Here is a 20,181-nt window from a genome sequence, read left to right as displayed (position 1 = left end):
CACAAGCTGGAATCAAGATTGCTGGGAGAAATATCAGTAACCTCAGATATGCAGGTGACACCACCCTTATGGCAGAAAGTGCAGAGGAACTAAAGAGCCTCTTGATGAAAGTGAAAGAAGAGAGTGAGAAAGTTAGCTTAAAGCTCAACATTCAGAAAACGAAGATCATGGCATCTGGTCCCATCACTTCATGGGAAATAGATGGGGAAACAGTGGAAACAGTGTCAGACTTTATTTTTCTGGGCTCCAAAATCACTGCAGATGGTGACTGCAGCCATGAAATTAAAAGATGCTTACTTCTTGGAAGGAAAGTTATGACCAACCTAGATAGCATATTCAAAAGCAGAGAGGTTTCTTTGCCAACAAAGGTCCATCTAGTCAAGGCTATGGTTTTTCCTGTGGTCATTAATAGATGTGAGAGTTGGACTGTGAAGAAGGCTGAGCGCCGAAGAATTGATGCTTTTGGACTGTGGTGTTGGAGAAGACTCTTGAGAGTCTCTTGGACTGCAAGGAGATCCAACCAGTCCATTCTGAAGGAGATCAGCCCTGGGATTTCTTTGGAAGGAATGATGCTAAAGCTGAAACTCCAGTACTTTGGCCACCTCATGCAAAGAATTGACTCATTGGAAAAGACTCTGATGCTGGGAGGGGTTGGGGGCAGGAGGAGAAGGGGACGACAGAGGATGAGATGGCTGGATGGCATCACTGACTCGATGGACGTGAGTCTGAGTGGACTCCGGGAGTTGGTGATGGACAGGGAGGCCTGGCGTGCTGCGATTCATGGGGTTGCAAAGAGTCGGACATGACTGAGCGACTGAACTGAACTGAACTCAACTGATGGGACTAGATGCCATAATCTAAGTTTTTTGAATGTTGAATTTTAAGCCAGCTTTTTCACTCTCCTCTTTCACCTTCATCAGGAGGCTCTTTAGTTCCTCTTTGCTTTCTGCGATAAGGGTGGCCTCATCTGCATATCCGAGGTTATTGATATTTCTTCCGGCAGTCTTGATTCCAGCTGGTGCTTCATCCATCCTGGCATTTGTACTCTGCATTTGTACTCACATGTTGTACTCTGCATATACGGTAAATAAGCAGAGTGACAATATATAGTCTTGACGGAGTCCTCTCCCAGTTTGGAACCAGTCTGTTGTTCCATGTCTGATTATGACTGTTGCTTCTTGATCTGCATACCGATTTTTCAGGAGGCATGTAAGGTGGTTTGGTATTCCCATCTCTTGAAGAATTTTCCACAGTTTGTTGTGATCCATACAATCAAAGGCTCCAGTGTAATCAATGAAGCAGAAGTAGATGTTTTTCTGGAATTCTCTTGCTTTTTCTATGATCCAAAAGATGTTGGCAATTTGATCTCTGGTTCCTCTGCTGCTGCTGCTGCTAAGTCACTTCAGTCGTGTCCGACTCTGTGTGACCCCATAGACAGCAGCCCACCAGGCTCCCCTGTCCCTGGGATTCTCCAGGCAAGAGCACTGGAGTGGGTTGCCATTTCCTTCTCCAATGCGTGAAAGTGAAGTCGCTCAGTCACGTCCGGCTCTTAGCGACTTCATGGACTGCAGCCTACCAGGCTCCTCTGTCCATGGGATTTTCCAGGCAAGAGTACTGGAGTAGGGTGCCATTGCCTTCTCCACTGGTTCCTCTACCTTTTCTAAATCCAACTTGTACATCTGGAAGTTCTTGGTTCACGTACTGCTGAAGCCTAGCTTGAAGGATTCTGAGCATTACCTTGCTAGCATGTGAAATGAGTACAGCTGTGCAGCAGTTTGAGCATTCTTTGGCATTGCCCTTCTTTGGGATTGGAATAAAAACTGATCTTTTCCAGTCCTGTGGCCACTGCTGAGTTTTCCAAATTTTCTTGTATATGGAGTGCAGCACGTTAACGGCATCATCTTTTAAGATTTGAAATAGCTGCACTGTAATTTCATCACTTCCACTAGTTTTTTTCATAGTGATGCTTCCTAAGGCCCACCTGACTTCGCATTCCAGGATGTCTGGCTACAGGTGACCAGTCTGGGTCATGAAGATCTTTTTTGTATAGTTCTTCTGTGTATTCTTGCCACCTCTTCTTAATATCTTCTGCTTCTGTTAGGTCCATACTGCTTCTGTCTTTTATCATGCCCATCTCTGCATGAAATGTTCCCTTGGTGTCTCTAATTTTCTTGAAAAGTCTCTAGTCTTTCCCATTCTGTTGTTCTCCTCTAGTTCTTTACACTGTTCACTTAGGAAGGCTTTCCTGTCTCTCCTTGCTGTTCTGTGGAACTCTAGATTCAGATGGGTGTATCTTTCCTTATCTCCTTTGCCTTTAGCCTCTCTTCTTTTCTCAGCTATTTGTAAGCCCTCCTGAGACAACCATTTTGCCTCTTTGGATTTCTTTTACTTGGGGATGTTTTTGATCACTGCGTCCTGTATAATGTTATGAATTTCCATCCATAGTTCTTTAGGCAGTCTGTCTATCAGATCTAATCCCTTGACTCTATTTGTCACTTCCACTGTATAATTGTAAGGTATTTGATTTAGGTCATACCTGAATGGGCTTCCCTGGTGGCTTAGACTATAAAGAGTTTGTCTGCAGTATGGGAAGCCCAGGTTCGATCCCTGAGTCGGGAAGGTCCCCTGGAAAAGAAAATGTCAACCCACTCTAGTATTCTTGCCTGGAGAATTTCATGGACAGAGGAGCCTGGCGGGTTATAGTCCCTGGGGTCACAAAGAGGTGGACACAACTGAGCGACTAACACACACACACACACACACACACAAACACACCTGAATAGCCTAGTGGTTTTCCGTATTTTCTTCAATTTAAGTCTGAATTTTGCAATAAGGAGTTCATGATCTGAGCCATAGTCAGCTTCCAGTCTTGTTTTTGCTGACTGTATAGAGCGTCTCGGAGAAGGCAGTGGCACCCTACTCCAGTACTCTTGCCTGGAAAATCCCATGGATGGAGGAGCCCAGTAGGCTGCAGTCCATGGGGTCGATAAGAGTCGGACACGACTGAGCGACTTCGCTTTCACTTTTCACTTTCATGCACCGGAACCCACTCCAGTGTTCTTGCCTGGAGAATCCCAGGGACAGGGGAGGCTGTTGGCTGCCGTCTATGGGGTCACACAGAGTCAGACACGACTGAAGCGACTTAGCATAGCATAGCATAGAGCGTCTACGTCTTTGGCTGCCAAGAATATAATCAGTCTGATTTTGGTGTTGACTGTCTGATGATGTCCATGTGTAGAGTCATCTCATGTGTTGTTGGAAGAGGTTGTTTGCTATGACCAGTGCATTCTCTTGGCAAAACTCCGTTTGCCTTTGCCCTGCTTCATTTTGTACTCAAAGGGCAAACTTGCCTGTTATTCCAGGTATCTCATGACTTCCTACTTTGCATTCCAGTCTCCTATAATTAAAAGGACATCTTTTGAGGGATGTTAGTTCTAGAAGGTCTTATAGGTCTTCATAGAACCATTCAACTTCAGCTTCTTCAGCATTAGTGGTTGGGGCATAGACTTGGATTACCATGATATTGAATGGTTTTCCTTGGAAATGAACAGAGATCATTCTGTCATTTTTGAGGCTGTACCCAAGTACTGCATTTTGTACTCTTTGGTTGACTATGAGAACTATTCCATTTCTTCTAAGGGATTCTTGCCCACAGTAGTAGATATAACGGTCATCTGAATTAAATTCTCCCATTCATTTTAGTGAACTAAAATTTCATTCATTTTACAGTTCACTGATCGCTAAAATGTTGATGTTCACTCTTGCCACCTCTCGCTTGACCACATCCGATTTACCTTGATTCATGGACCTAACATTCCAGGTTCCTATGCAATATTGTTCTTTACAGCATTGGACTTTACTTTCACCACCAGACACATCCCCAGCTGGGTGTTTCCGCTTTGGCTCAGCTGCTTCATTCTTTCTGGAGTTATTTCTCCACTCTTCTCCAGTAGTATATTGGGAGTCTCCCAACCTGGGGAGTTCATCTTTCAGTGTCATATCTTTTTGCCTTTTCATACTGTTCATGGGGTTCTGAAGGCAAGAATGCTGAAGTGGTTTGCCATTCCCTTCTCCAGTGGACCACATTTTTCAGAACTTTCCACCACGACCCGTCTGTCTTGGGTGGCCTTGCACAGCATGGCTCATAGTTTCATTGAGTTAGACAAGGCTATGGAACAAGTGATCAGTTTGGTTAGTTTTCTGTGATTGTGGTTTTCATTTTGTTTGCCTTCTGATGGATGAGGATAAGAGGCTTGTGGAAGAGGCTAGCCCCTTAGCCGCTCCCTGAGAGAAGGGAGTCTGGGCAGCTCTGGCGTGGCCTGTTCCTGGCCTTCCCAAGGGGGCCTCTTGTCTCCTAGCAGGGAAACCAGGATCCATCCAGCAGATTGCCAGCTTTCCTCCTGGAGGCAGAGGAGAGTCTCGCACTCTGGGGTCTTCAAGGGTGTGTGTGTGTGGGGTGTGGGGGTGTGTGTGTGTATGGTGGGATGTGTGTGGGGGGTGTGAGCGTGTAGGGGGTGTGTGTGGGTGTGTGTGTTGGGGGGTTGTGTGTGTGTGGGAGGGTGTTGGAGAAGATTAATTCACAGTTTCTATCAGAATTTGAAGAAGGTTTCTTTAATTTTAAAAAAGATGATAAGAACTGTTGCTCCAAAGATAAACACCCAACTTGTCGACTTGCTGGTGTCTTGGGAAGAGTCGGGAGGTATGGGGCAGCCGACTGACTGATAAGAGGGTATGTCAGTCTCTCAGGCGTATCTGACTCTTTGTGACCCCATGGACTGAGCCCACTAAGCTCTTTTGTCCATGGAATTCTCCGGGCAAGAACACCGGAGTGGGTTGCCATTTCCTTCTCCAGATAAGAGGACGGTGGACTGGTTTTTATCGAATTAAAGTGCTACATAGATTCATCGGCTAAAGGGGCACAGTGAGGTGACTGTGATGTTTTCCAGGGCAGGCTGGCTAGAGGCAGTCTGCTCAGAGACCAGCTGGGCCCAAGCAGCTTACAGAGCAGGGGCTTGGGGAGTATTTGACCTCAGGGCGGCCATTGTGGGATGCCTTTGTCCGCGTCCAGAGCACCTTCTTCCTAATTGCTGAGTACCTCGCAAGCCCAGCTGCCCTCCTCAGAGCTGCCCTGAAACCGTGGGCATGAGAGCAGGGGAAGGATGTGTGGAGCGTAGAGGCAGGCGAGCCAGGAAGCCTGGAGTCACCCGTCCCTCAGTGGTACTCGGCTCCTGTGTGTGTCCCGCGTCCTGTGTGAAGACTCTACTTACCCTGCCTCTTTGCTGGAACCTGGCCAGCCCCTTTCCCCCCGCCAGTCTGCCAGGGTGCCTGCCATTACAGGCACACGGTCTGTGCCCCACATGGTGCTCGGCCATCATCTGCAGCCTGACCAGAGCTCCGTCAGCTCTTGTCCGGCACAGGAGGGACGTGGGTCTGGTCTCTGGAGGTTACTGCAAGGTCCCTGGCTCTCTGTTCATGTTTTTGCTGAGGTTCCTAGTCTGTCTGTTCTCAGTGTGTGGGTTTCCCTCATTTCCCTCACTCGAGAGGGGAGCGTTATAGACTAGTCCTTGCGGAACCCATGTCCTCTGGGCTGTGCACCACGTGGCCGGTTTACAGAGCCACGAGCCCACCGCACATGGGACTGACTCTCACAGCCATGTGTAGAGCGGGTTGTGTTTGCTCCATCTGTCACCTTGGGCACAAATGTGTCACCAGAAAGTGTTTTTTTTCTGGAGTCACTGCTTGCAAGGAGGGGAACCCCGGTCAGAACCTGCTTTGCTTCCCCATGCGGCGTGTGGCAGGTGCCTGCTTGGAGAGCACATTCACCCCCATAATCTCTCATTTGCAAATTCACTCATCCATCCTCTAGACGCTGTTGAGCACCTGCTGATTACTAGGCGGGCTGCTGGCCCGGGAGGTGAGGTGGGGAGGGCTGAGCCCTGACCTGTGCTTTCTCTGCTGGGCAGTAGCCAGGAGACTTGCCCTAGAGGGGGCAGGAGAGCTGCGCCAGGGGTCTTTTCAGACTCTGAGTAGGCCATTAGACCAGCGTCCAGATGTCCTGGACTCCTTGGGAAGGCAGACCTGGAGAGCTGTGGGACGAAGCTGTGTGGGAGGACTGGGGTGGAGGTGGAGGGTGCACCCTGGGAGCTGTGGGGGCGGGGTGGGAGCGGGGAGCCCATGGGAGGGAGAGGCAGTGAAGGGAAGGGGTGTGGCCTGCGGGACCTCTTGGGCCTTCTGGGGTCTACTAGTGCTGTCTGGTGGCCTCTTGAGGACCCTGGGTAATCTGCAGTGAAGAGAATGCTAAGGCACCTGTAGTTTTGAATATACACAGAAGTCTGTTCGGCCTGACTGACAGAGCGCAGGATGAGGTGTAGCAGGGCAGGTGTGTCTGACTCTGGGGTTGTGACGCCACATGACACTGTTCAGTGTGTGTGCTGTATGGTGCCTGTTCTAAGCTAAGTTGACATTTCCAAATATTTGGGGATTTTTATATGTGTTTCTGGTATAGATTTGCAATTTAATTCTGCTGTGGTAAGAGAACACACATGTCTGATCCCAGTCCTTTTTTATTTATTGAGACTCGTCTTTTAGTGCCAGGTGTGGTCTGTCTTGTGAATGTTCCACCATACTTGAAAAAGATTGCGTATATTATTGTTTTTGGGTGGTGTGTTCTATAAACGTTAGTAACAACAGCAGCAACTTTCAGGTTGGTTGATATGTTGTTTAGTCTTCTATATCCATACTGATTTTTAATTTTTCTATCAGTTATCAAGAGAAGAATATTGAAATCTTTGACCATCACTGTGGATTTATTTTTCCTTTCCGTTCTGTCCATTTTCACTTCATGTGTTTTGAAGCTCTCTTATTCAGTATGTAAACATTTGTGATGGTTATGTCCTGTTAATAGATAGAGTTTTAATTATTTCAAAATGTCCTTCCTTATCCCTGGTAATAGTCCTTCCTCTGAATGCTACTTTACTTGAGGTTATTACAGCCCCTGCATCTTTCTTTTGATTAGTATTAACTGACGGAGAGTCGTTCAGTCGTATCCGACTCTTGGAGACCCCATGGTCTGTCTATGGAATTCTCCAAGCAGGAATACTGGAGTGGATTGCCATGCCCTTCTCTGGGGACTCTTCCCAACTCGGGGATCAAACCTGGGTCTCCTGCATTGCAGGTGGGTTCTTTACTGTCTGAGCCATCAAGGATTAGTATTAGTATATTTTAATACATATGCAAAACATACATGTATAAAATACACTTGTATGTATATAAAATGTTAAAAAAATGTATTTCCATTCTTTTACCTGCCTGTTTCTTTATATTTAATGTGGATTTCTTGTAAACAGCCTATAGTTGGGCCTTGAATTTTTTTAATTAATTAGAAAAATCTCTGCTTTTTAATTGTAATGTTTAGATAATTTGATTTATTAATTTCTTTGGGACTAAGTGTCATTTTGCTGTTTGCTTTCTACTTGTCATATCTGTTCTTTGTTCGTTTTCACCCTTTTTTTTTTGATGAATTTAGTAGTTTTGTTTGATTCCATTTTATCTCCGTTAATGGTTTATTAGCTACTTTTCTTTTTAAAAAGTATTTCTTATAGTGGTTACTCTGGTGCATAAGATATATACTTATCACAGTCCACCTTCCAACTGCTCACGTGTAGTATTAACAGTATACTTCTTTTCCCCCTTCCATTCTCTTAAAATTGTCATATGTGTGTTGAAAACCTAGAAATACATTTTTATTATTTTTGATTTAATCAACTCCCTTGTAAAGAGATTGAAAAGATAGGAAGAAAAGCGTGCGTGATTCCCACTGCTGGTGCTCCCATTCCTTTGTATGGATCCTGGTTTCCACCTGTAGCATTCTCCTGCCTAAAGGACTTCTGCCATTTCTTGGGGTGCAGGCTTGCCTGGGGTAGAATTCTCTCCATTTCTGTTTGTCTTACATAGTGTTTATTTGCCACGATTTTCAGAGGATACTTTGTTGGGTGTGGGCTTCCAAGTTTCATTACTTTAAAGACATTGCCCCTGCCCTCTGGCCCTCACGTGTTCTCACCAGGAGTCTGCTGTCCTTTTGACCTTTCCTCCGCCTCACGTGGTTTTTCCTCTTTTCCCTTCTGTGAGTCTCTCTTTGTCACTGGTGTTCAGACATCGTGGTGCATCAGACAAGACAAGCCTTGGTGCAGCTCTCTAGGTTTGTGGTTTACCTCACATTTGGATGTTTGGGGCTGTTGTATCTTCACAGTGTGTTCATGTCTTCCAACCCCTCTCCTTCCAGGACTCTTAACAACAAGTTTGGTGTTATCCTACGGGTCACTGCTGCCCTTTGCTTTTTTTTTTTTCTCTTTTAGTATTTTTTCTTCTTTGTGTGAGGGCACAATTTCAACAAAGAAAATGACAGCAGGAGTGAATTTGGTAGCTTTGTATTTCCCTTGGTGTGTGGTGTGGCTGTGCTCCTCCTCAGGAAGCATTTGGGAGCAGGCCATCTGTGCGTCCAGCCCCCAGCCTCGTCTTCTCTTCCCCGCCACTGCTTCCCCCGACGCTGCATCATCTCCGGAAACAGACACCGCTGCTGGCACAAACCCTCTTGCTTCAGATCGACCATCCATAAGCTAAACTTCCCAGAAAAATAACCCGAAAGGTAACCCTTGGAAGCTCCTTTAGGTAAGAGGCCTGAATCCTGACAGGCCATAGTTGTGTATAATCGTCACAGCTGGAGGCAGCACGGCAGCCAGTCAGAGTCTAGCAGCCACGCTTATGGGGCTCCTGCTCCACCCAGCATGGGCTTATTATATGTGTTATCTCACATGCCTCTCAAACCCTCTGAGATGGGCGTGTGTCCTGGGGCCAAGACTCAGAGAGAGTGAGAAGTCCTTCCTGGCCAAGGCTGGACAGTTAGAAAGGTACTCTGTGTGTTGGTCACATCCTGGCCCTCTGACTCCACACTCCCCTCCTGAGCCTGTGTGTTCTCTCCTGGGCCATGCTGTCATTATCGTTTAAACCTACATTTAATTTGAGATGTGAAAATTGTGTGTTACCTTCATTTAAGAGATGATACACCATTCTGAGAATTCTGTGTTTTCCGGCCATACTTCTGTTATGGTTACTGACATCTGCTTATTTTAATGTGTTTTGACGAGTGTTGAAGTGGGACTAATTTGGGTGTGAGTCAGGCTCTGCGTGTGTGTCAGAGCTGACCCATCTGCTGTGCAAGTGTGTTTTAGAAAAGGAGCAGGTTCCTAGCTGGGCCAGGTGACCTTTTCCCACTTCCCTCTGTGTGTGATTTGTTGTCTTAAGTATTGTGTTAAGAATATGGAGAAAGTTGAGAAGTGATTTGGAAAGAGGGCAGTGCGGAGTCTGTGCTGGAGGGCAATCCAGAAACAGATGAGCTGATGGAAGGAGCCAAGATCCTCACATCCTGTAATTGGTAAAGGTTGACATTATAACATGTTTTTGGATTTTGGGAAGAAAAAATGAGAAATAGGATAAATGATTAGATGCTTTATGTTCCCAGATCTTCAAAATCCAACTTGAAAGCATTCTCTAGGGAACCTTTCCAGATGTCCCACCCCCCAGACTTCCTTAGGGTGTCATGACGAATATTACCAACAGACTTGTGTTTGTACTTTCTCATCTGTTACTTGTTAATGGCCTGCAACTACTTTACTGGAAAAAAAATCTCTAACTAGGTAAGAGAGTAGAGACTAGAGGCTGTATTTATTTTGTCTCCCACAAAGTACACTGCTGCGCTTGGCATCTCCTCTGCAGACTTCACTGCTGAGTTGGGAGGGGCTTCCTCTGCCCCCAGGGTGGCAGACACCATGGGCAGGTGCGCTACAGCCAGGAGTGCTCGAGCAGCGCCTGTCTTACAGGTGTCCCTGAGCGCCAGTCCTGTCCTGGGAACTGGAGGTTCAGAAGTGACCAGGCCAAGCTCTTCCCTCGTGGAGCTTACGTTCAGTTCGGGAGACCTGATGACCAGCAGAGTGGTGGAAATCTTCTAGTAAAGACTGGGTGGTGAGAGGGCTCCCGGGGCCAAGTGGTTCTTCTCTGTGGGCAGTGGAGACCTGAGTGAGGCGGAGGAAGAGCCATCAGAGCTCTGTGATGAGGGGTGGTGCGGGAAGGCTGTGCAGTGGCCCTGAGCTGTGAGGATGTGGAGGTGAAGCAGCCAGTGTGGTAGAGAGGCGTGGGGGAGTGTCAGGAGAGGAGGTCAGGGAACCCGTTGGGCTGGAGTGGCCTGTGCAGGCAGAGCAGGGGTGGCCCTGGGCTGAAGGGCCGTCTCCAGGCTCCATCTGGGTGCTGCGAGGGGGACGGGGCAGGTGTGGGGTGTGGGTGAGAAGGTTGTGGTAGTCTGGGGATGGCAGGAGTGGTAACGGTGATTGGCATGACTGGATTCAAGATCCATTTTGAAGGGATGGGAATATGAGGGAGGGGAAACCAGGTTGATGCTTAGGTTTGAGGCTGAGTAGTTGGTCCCTGGGCTTCCCTGGTGGCTCAGTGGTAAAGAAGCCACCTGCAATGCAGGAAATGTGGGTTTGATCCCTGGGTTGGGAAGATTCCCTGGAGAAAGAAATGGCAACCCATTCCAGTATTCTTGCCTGGGAAATCCCATGGACAGAGGAGCCTGATAGGCTACAGTCCATGGAGTCACAGATAGTCGGACTCAACAGTCCATGGGGTCACAAAGAGTCAGACATGACCGAGTGACCAAACAACAATCTTGTCCCTGGTGGTGCTGTTGGGGGGACTTGAGAGAAACAGTAATTCTTCTCATGTTAAATTCGGGAGGCCTGTTCCATGTTCAAAGGGAGACGTGAAGGGCACAGTTGGATTTGTGAGCTGAGTCACGCAGAGGCCGGGGCTGGAGGCCGCCCTGTGAGCCGTCATGGTGGAGGACGCCTGTGTGGCTGCAGCCATGGACACCATACAGTGAGTGAGAGGGTCTGAGGCTGGGCCTGGGCCGCACCAGCGTTTTCAGTGCAGGAGGAAAAGGAGGAGGGGGAAGCAGGGAGAGAGGGGGACCATGATGAGGCAGGACGAAGGGGAGGAGAACCCGGAGATTGCGGTGTCCTCCAGCTCCTGTGAAGACCGAGTAGCCAGACACTGTGAGTAAGCTGAGCAGCAGTCGGAGAGCCTGCCAGCCGGGAGGGGAGAAGGCCTGGCTAAGGGGCTTGGAGGGGAGCCTGCGGCCCGACTCGGTACACGCCAGGTGTCAGCATCCTGCTGTGTCTCAGGCAGTGACCCTGGTGTTTGGGAATGGCTTCCGGACTGGCTCTGAAGGCAGCTGCAGGAGGCGTTCTGGATGCTGCTGAGCAGCGGTGGTGTGTCTGCTGGCACGGTGGCCCTCACAGGTGACCGCTCGGTGGAGAGCAGCCTCTGGTGTGAGAGCTCTGGAGCTCGGCAGAACGGCCCCTCTCCTGCTCTGCATGCTCTGGAGACGCCCTGGGCTGGCCGTGCGGCCAGGCCTGCCCTGGAGGGAGAGCTGGCAGTTCCCTCCGACAGCTGCTGGCCCCCGCCCTCGCGTGCTGCATGCAGCCACACTGATGGAGGCACCGGTTTCCTTCTGTTGGTTTTGTTTCATTCAGCAGATTAGAGTGTCATGGAGAGCGATTAACAATCAAGTCGTATTTTAACCATTCTTGTGATTTAACAGGATTCTGTGGTCAGACCTCTTGCTCCTGCTGCTCCTAAGTCACTTCAGTCGTGTCCGACTCTTTGCGACCCCATGAATGGTAGCCCACCAGGCTCTTCTTATGGAATTCTCCAAGCAGGAATACTGGAGAGGATAGCCATTCTTTTCTCCAGGGGAATCTTCTCAACCCAGGGGTTGAACCTGGGTCTCCTGCATTGCAGGCAGATTCTTTACTGTCTGAGCCACCAGGGAAGCCCATATTCCCTTATTATTTCTTTAGTATCTGTAGGTTCTGTAGTGAAGTCTCTTTCATTCCCAGCGCTTGTAATCTGTGTCTGTCTCTTCTTCCCCCTCCTTTCCTTGTTTGGCCTGGCTAGAATTTTTTCAGTTTTGTAGATATCTTTTTAGCAGGGTCAGCTTTGGGGTTAATTTTTTTTTCCCCTAGTTTTTTGTTTGTCCTCGTTTGTCTTGATTTCTGTTCTTTATTTTTACTTTCCCTTGGCTTGTTTTTGGTTTGATTTTTTTACTTTTCTATTTAAAAATGTATTTATTTTTGGCTGCTCTGGGTCTTTGTTGGTGCACGTGGGCTTTCTCTAGCTGCAGTGAGCAGGGGCTGCTCTGTCCTGCGGTTCATGGGCTTCACTGTGTGGCTTCTCTCATTGGGCAGCACGGGCTCTAGAGCTTAGGCTCTGTTAGCTGGCAGCCTGCGGGCTCAGTAGTCGCAATGCACAGGCTTAGTTGCCCCGTGGCGTGTGGATTCTTCCCAGAGCAGAGACTGAACCTGTCTATGTTCCCTGCGCTGGCAGGCAGATTCTTAACCACAGGACCACCAGGGAAGTTCCCCCCCGCCCCCCCGCCTTTTTTTTAAGGTGAAAGGTAAGGAAATTAATTTGAGACTTTTGTTCTCGTCCAACACAAGCATTCAGTGCTATAATTTCCCCTGATAAACAGTGATTTAACTCTTGTCTACAAATTATGATAATGTGTTTTATTTTCATTTCAATCACAGTAATTCCTAGTTTTCCTTATGACTTCTTGATCCACAGATTATTTAGAAAAAAATTCTGAATAATGTTTGGAGATTTTTTTTCACATATTTTCTGTTATTTATTATGTATTTCTGTATTTCTAACTTAATTTTTTGTGATCACAGAACATATTTTGAATTCTTTTGAATGTGTATTTGGTCAAATTGGTTGATACTGTTGTTCAGGGATTCTGTATCTTCACTGATTTTCTTTCTTCCTTTTTTAAAATCAGTAATGGAAATAAAAGGATTAAATTTCCAACTCTTATTGTGAATTAATTTATAATTAGTTATCTATCATATCTAATATGCCACTTTAATGGCAGAAAGGGAAGAGGAACTGAAGAGCCTCTTGATAAAGATGAGAGTGAAAAAAACCAGCTTAAAACTTAGCATTCAAAAAGCAAAGATCATGGCATCTCATCCCATCAGATCAGATCAGATCAGATCAGTAGCTCAATCATGTCCAACTCTTTGCAACCCCATGAATTACAGCACGCCAGGCCTCCCTGTCCATCACCAACTCCCGGAGTTCACTCAGACTCACGTCCATCGAGTCAGTGATGCCATCCAGCCATCTCATCCTCTGTCGTCCCCTTCTCCTCTTGCCCCCAATCCCTCCCAGCATCAGAGTCTTTTCCAATGAGCCAACTCTTCACATGAGGTGGCCAAAGTACTGGAGTTTCAGCTTTAGCATCATTTCTTCCAAAGAAATCCCAGGGCTGATCTCCTTCAGAATGTACTGGTTGGATCTTCTTGCAGTCCAAGGGACTCTCAAGAGTCTTCTCCAACACCACAGTTCAAAAGCATCAATTCTTCGGTGCTCAGCCTTCTTCACAGTCCAACTCTCAAATCCATACATGACCACAGGAAAAACCATAGCCTTGACTAGACGAACCTTTGTTGGCAAAGTAATGTCTCTGCTTTTGAATATGCTATCTAGGTTGGTCATAAGTTTCCTTCCAAGGAGTAAGCGTCTTTTAATTTCATGGCTGCAGTCACCATCTGCAGTGATTTTGGAGCCCAGAAAAATAAAGTCTGACACTGTTTCCACTGTTTCCCCATCTATTTCCCATGAAGTGATGGGACTGGATGCCATGATCTTCGTTTTCTGAATGTTGAGCTTTAAGCCAGCTTTTTCACTCTCCACTTTCACCTTCATCAAGAGGCTTTTTAGTTCCTCTTCACTTTCTGCCATAAGGGTGGTGTCATCTGCATATCTGAGGTTATTGACATTTCTCCCGGCAATCTTGATTCCAGCTTGTGCTTCTTCCAGCCCAGCATTTCTCATGATGTACTCTGCATCTAAGTTAAATAAACAGGGTGACAATATACAGCCTTTTCGTATTTGGAACCAGTCTGTTGTTCCATGTCCAGTTCTAACTGTTGCTTCCTGACCTGCATACAAATTTCTCAAGAGGCAGATCAAGTGGTCTGGTTCATGGCAAATAGATAGGGAAACAGTGAAAATGAACAGCCCTTTATTTTCTTGGGCTCCAAAATCACTGCAGATGGTGATTGCAGCCATGACATTAAAAGGCGCTTGCTGCTTGGAAGAAAAGCTATGACAAACCTGGACAGTGTATTCAAAAGCAGAGATATCACTTGGCCGGCAAAGGTCCATATAGTCAAAGCTATGGTTTTTCCGGTAGTCATGTATGGATGTGAGAGTTGGACCATAAAGAAGGCTGAGCACCAAAGAATTGATGCTTTCAAACAATGGTGCTGGAGAAGACTCTTGAGAGTCTCTTGGACTGCAAGGAGATCAAACCAGTCAATCCTAAAGGAAATCAGTCCTGAATATTCATTGGATGGACTGATGCTGAAGCTCCAATACTTTGGCCACCTGATGTGAAGAGCTGGCTTATTAGAAAATATCCTGATGCTGGGAAAGACTGAGGGCAGGAGGAGAAGGGGACAACAGAAGATGAGATGGTTTGATGGCATCTCTGACTCAATGAACATGAGTTTGAGCAAACTCAGGGAGATGGTGAAGGACAGAGAGGCCTGGCGTGCAATGGTTCATGGGGTGGCGAAGAGTCAGATACAACTTAGCAACTGAATAACAGCAACAGCATCTATCATATTTTGCTTTGTTTCTCTTGAAACTCTGTTGTTAGGTACATATCTAATTAAGTCTGCTGTGTCTTTTTGATCCACTGACCTCTTTATAATTATACAATGACCCTTCTAAGCACATGGTAATATTTTTTGTTCTGAAGTCTACATTGTCTGATATACAGGCTTTGCAGATTTCTTTTAATTAGTGTTTGCCTGGCATGTTTTTTTAATATTCTTTCATTTTTAACCTGTGTCTTTATTTTAGGTGCCTTGTAGACAATGTATAATTGAGTCTTGATGTTTTATGCATTTTATATCTTAAAAATTTTTTATTGGAGTATAGGTGCTTTACAATGTTTAGTTTCTGCTGTGCAGCATAGTAAATCATTTATTCATCTGCATATATCTACCTTTTTTAGATTTCCTTTCCATTTAGGTCACCACAGAGCACTAAGTAGAGTTCCCTGTGCTATAGGTTCTCATTAGTTATTGGTTTTATACAGAGTCAGAGATGATTGAGCGACTGAACAACAACAAAATATGTCAGTCCCAATCTCCTAATTCATCCTGTGTATTTTCTGTCTTTTAATCAATGTATTTATACAGTTTTCAGCTAATTTATATAGAAATACAGAAATGCTTGTAGTTGTTTCTTTTCCCTCTTTTTTGTCTGCTGTTGCATTGAGTATTTACTATTCTATCTGCACTGTTCACTTATCATTTACATTTTAAAAGTTTTTTTTTTTTTAGTATTTGCCCTAGGGTTTATAATACAATCTTTAATTGAGATTACATCATGCGAAATGCCAGGCTCAATGAAGCACAAGCTGGAATCAAGATTGCTGGGAGAAATATCAATAACTTCAGATATGTAGATGACACCACCCTTATGGCAGAAAGCAAAGAGGAACTAAAGATCCTCTTGATGGAAGTGAAAGAGGAGAGTGAAAAACCTGGCTTAAAACTCAACATTCAAAAAATGAAGATCATGGCATTGATCCTATTTCATGATCCTACTTCATGGCAAATAGATGGGGAAACAATGGAAACAGTGACAGACTTTCTTTTCTTGGGCTCCAAAACCACTGCAGATGGTGACTGCGGCCATGAAATTAAAAGATGCTTACTCCTTGGACGAAAAGCTATGACCAAGCTAGACAGCATATTAAAAAGCAGAGACATTACTTTGCTGACAAAGGTCTGTATAGTCAAAGCTATGGTTTTTCCAGTAGTCATGTATGAATATGAGAGTTGAAACATAAAGAAGGCTGAACGCCAAAAAATTGCTGCTTTTGAACTGTGATGTTGGAGAAGGCTCTTGAGAGAGTCTCTTGGACTGCAAGGAGATCAAACCAGTCAATCCTAAAGGAAATCAGTCTTGAATATTTATTGGAAGGACTGATGTTCAAGCTGAAGCTCCAATAGTTTGGCCACCTGAGGAGAAGAACTGACTCATTGGAAAAGACCCTGATGCTGGGAAAGAAAAGACTGAGGGCAGGAGGAGAAGGGGAGGACAGAGGATGAGACGGTTGGATGGCATCACCGACTCAATGGCGTTCCAAAGAGTCAAACATGACTGAGTGACTGAACTAAATTGACTTGAATTATTATTAATTGTATTAATTAATCAGAGTTGATTTTAAATTAAAGCATTTAAAATCTTTAAATAATAATGTACTGCTTCAAGTATATTGCAAGAACCCTAAAACAGTGTTTTCCCATCTATTGATCATATTTATTTCAAATTCCTTTTCTAATTGTTTGTACATCTAGGTTATCTGTGAGTCTGGTTCTGTTGATTATTACTTCAGTGGAGTTTTAATCCCCTTGCTTTGTCACTGTAATTTCTGATTGAATGGTGTGCCTTGTGTATAGGGCAGTAGAGTGGAGGTCAGCAGGCTTTTCCTGTAATGAGCCAGCTGGTAACTATTTTGAACTTTGAGAATCACGTGTGGTTTCTGTTGTGTATTATTCTTCTGTTTGTTTTCTTTTAAAATAACCGTTTAAAAAGGTAACAGCCACCCTTAACTCACAGCCTGTGTGGAAACATGGGCTGACTTTGGCCTCCATGCCAGCCTCTGCAGGAGAGAATGAGGTAAAGTGTTCACAGGTCCTATTCTGCTGGGGTGGCGGTGTCGGGGCTGGGCTGGGCTTGGGGTTTGTTGCTGTGGTTACCTCTGCACTGCTGCTTTCAGAACATCTCCTTCCTGTGCTGACGGTGCGGACTGAGTGGCCAGAGCAGTCTCCACCCTCAGCTGAGGGCCTTCCCTTTGGTCTGTGTCCCAGAGGGATCCCCTTCCGTGCTTTTGCTCCCTGCTGTAGACTGCTCTCCTTGGCTGCTGGGCCACTGCAGGTCATGGGGTGAGTGGGGGGAGCTCCCTCTTGTGCCTGCATCCGAGTGGGCGCCTCCACAGAGATCCTGTCCTCCTTCCCGTGGCAGCCGCTCTGATTGTGTCTTTGGTTGTTTCTGTGCCAGAGAGTTTCCTTCCCGTCCCCCCAGACAGAAGGATTTCATGGTCTGGACCCCGGGGGGTTTCTGCCTCCCAGCACAGCAGTCTTAATGTGTCTCGGTGCTTTTGTTCAGTAAAGAAGGGCTCAGGGCAGGGGTGTGTGTGTGTGTGTGTGTGTGTGTGTGTGTGTTCCATGGCCGTGCCCACTGAACGCTTGTTTAGTCTACTCTCTTCAATCCACTTACAACTTAAAGGTTTTTAAAGTGTAGTGCTAGGAAAGAGGTACAGATTTTGAGTCTGGTTCCTATTACACAGTCTAATGAAGAAATGAATCTGTGGCATGTTTAACGTTCCCATTGGAGAGCCATGGTAAGGAGAAGGGGATCCGTGGTGGTCAGGGTTACAGCTTGCTTGGGGCTCTTGTTTCGGTCCAGCTGCTTCTGCGTGCCTGCTGTGGTCCGTGGCTGCCAGCTCTGTAACTCCAGGGAGCCTCCTGTGGAAAACAGAAGGCAGCTGGAGTGTTGCAGCCGTGACTTTGCGGAGCTCAGTGGCCTGAGCGATGCCTCGTCAGTATGTGGTCTCTCGGGTTTGCTGAACTTGGAGTGAAAGTGCTCATATAAGTGAACAGGATTACAGCAGACTACATGAAAAGCCCTCGTATTTTTAGTTCAGCATTTTAAAATTACATGCTTGTGAGTAATAGTCAAAGGTAGAACATTACTAAGTAGAAGATGTTGTTTTTATGTGCCTTTCATGAGCTCAGCTTTTACGTCAAGAAGTGAGACCTTTTTGGGTCAGTTCATAGTTCAGTAAACTGTCCAATCCATCGTTCCCAAAGACCAGGAGGCCCTGAGGGTGGCTTCTGCCCAGGGTCCCCTTGGAAGGTTTTATTCTAACTGGACCGTTGCCTCTTTCCCAGATCCCGACGCAGAGGTGTGTCTCCACGTGCTGCGCCTCGTCCAGTCTGTGGTGCTGGAGCCAGAAGTCTTCTCCAGGTCAGCCTCTGAGTTCCGGAGCTCCTTGCCCCTGCAGCGCATCCTGGCTATGGCCAAGAGCCGCAACCCCCACCTGCAGACTGTGGCCCAGGAGCTCCTGGAGGACCTGCGTGCTCTGGAGCGTGATGTGTAGGGGTGCTCACGCACCATCTTCTCCCCGGGTCCCCACTTTGTCCTCCAGAGTCACCAGCCGTGTGCCATGTTACACATGCGGATGTGATGACTAGCGATGGGTGTGAATTGATATGTATCTACAGGACTTCCTCTTGGAAGTAAAAATTCTTGTGGGTGGTTGGTTAACCTTGCCAGAAGGGGAGCCTGAGGAAGGATCTGTCCTTCCAGAAAGGCCCATGTCAGCTGCAGCCGGAAGAGGGCCTTCTTAGAGCGGCTCCTGCTGCCCAGGAGACTCTGAAACCTCTTGGCTCCCTCTGAAAGCGAGAGGTTAAATAACCACCTACCCCATTGGTCAGCATTTTCCTAAGATACATTTTTTGAAAAACAATTCATTCTAATGATTACAGTTAATCCCCCCAGTTCACGTTTATCTTTCAACCTTTTGGTGAACCTATTATTTCAGATGACATTGGACATTTTAGTTCTGTATTTTTTTGCCTCTTTTGTTTTTGAATAAATAAAGCCAGCAGAGTCATTGATGTGCTATAACCATTGTTTTCTGAAGTATTATAAACTTGGTATTAGGAAGTTGCATATTACAATGCATATATGTGGCTGGAGAAAACCTCTCCTTGCACTGTTCTGGGCCCTTTGGCTATAAACTCAGGGATCCAGTTTTTCATATAACATTATCATGGAACAGGCCTTCACACAGTTGCTTGAAGTTCTTTAAATGATGTGCACAGGTGTGTGTCCTTCTCAACTGCATCTGGTCCTGTGGCAGAGAACAGAGGAGGGTGCTGTCTGTTTCTCGTGGGTGCTGCGATATGTGGGCAGAGTCCCCTCTGTCACTCTTAAGAGCACGGCAGCGTGTGGCGTGTCCATCAGGATGATGCTGCAGGCCCGTGGGCTCTGGGAGCCCTGCATCTGCAAAAGCACAGGCTAGTGTCCTGTCCCGCGGCAGCCCCAAGCACGTGTGTATGCTGTTCTGTGTGCGTGGCAGTTTGGAATAACTTTATTTTCCTTTTAAGCAGATTTTACAGGCTTTGTGCAGTTTATGGCTGAGTCTGAATGAAGGAGCTTATATATATACACAGTTGCTTGAATTTCACAAGCTGACATATTGTGGAACCTGGCTCATCAAAAGCAGAGAAAAGTTGTAAAAGGCAATTTAAAATTCACGGAGGCAGACATTGGTCCATCTGTGCTGTGTGGTGCTGTGGGCCCTGATGACTGGCAAATAAAATTGAGGACGTTGTGTTTTTGTTCTTTTTCTAGCATAGTATCATTTTCATTTTGGTTATTTGCTTGATAAGGTAATGGGAGATAAACTAGTTGTAATTAGTTGTGCTGTCTCTAGAAATGCAGGGTCTTTTTCCTGCCAAAAATGGGATCGGTGGCATATAGAGAAAAATGGAACTGGGCCAGGCCCGTGACTGTCGTGTAGTTTAGCTAATTAGTAGATGAATGTGATTAAGAAGGATACTTTTTTTTTCCTCCTAATTTTAAAGTGCTAAAGATAGCAAGGGTTCTTACGAAAACTCCTTCAGAAAGAAACGTGTCAAATACATATTTTGAATGTATATCACAGGAAAAGTACTTAAGGCCAATTTTAAGGAGTGACTAGCCTTTCTAATATTTCTACTTTTCTTATGAAGGTCAAGGGGAAAACATGGAATCTTCATTTTTTTTTTTTTTTTGCATCTGAAGATCTAAAGAAAACTCATTTTATTTTATTCTTATTTTTTTCTTTATTTTTTTTTTTACTTTGCAATATAAAGAAAACTCATTTTAAAAAGTAACTGAAGTATATACGTGGCAGTGTCTGAGGTTGCTTGTGAATTTTAAAATCAGAAACAACAGCAGTAGAATGGTATCTGTTTTTTAAATTTAAGCTTTAAA

The 20,181-nt window shown here is 45.9% G+C and overlaps 1 protein-coding gene across 4 annotated transcripts in view; it reads left to right on the top strand.

The window, feature by feature from the left end:
• Positions 1 to 18,828, top strand: part of HSF2BP (heat shock transcription factor 2 binding protein) — an 87,415-nt gene extending 68,587 nt beyond the window's left edge. For 2 of the 4 annotated variants that reach the window (XM_059886755.1, XM_059886759.1), the window contains 2 exons: positions 7,016 to 7,174; positions 18,090 to 18,828. In XM_059886755.1, coding sequence (XP_059742738.1) covers positions 7,016 to 7,174; positions 18,090 to 18,298 — 368 coding nt within the window. In that variant the 3' untranslated portion in view covers positions 18,299 to 18,828. Of the gene's footprint in view, positions 1 to 7,015; positions 7,175 to 15,470; positions 16,816 to 18,089 lie in introns of all 4 variants that reach the window. The other 2 variants (XR_009494429.1, NM_001035493.3) reach the window with 2 other exon arrangements.
• Positions 18,829 to 20,181: the final 1,353 nt, after the last annotated feature.

The sequence above is a fragment of the Bos taurus genome, chromosome 1 (assembly GCF_002263795.3).
Source record: "Bos taurus isolate L1 Dominette 01449 registration number 42190680 breed Hereford chromosome 1, ARS-UCD2.0, whole genome shotgun sequence".
Lineage (NCBI taxonomy): Eukaryota > Metazoa > Chordata > Mammalia > Artiodactyla > Bovidae > Bos > Bos taurus.
This window is presented reverse-complemented; position numbering and strand designations above follow the sequence as displayed.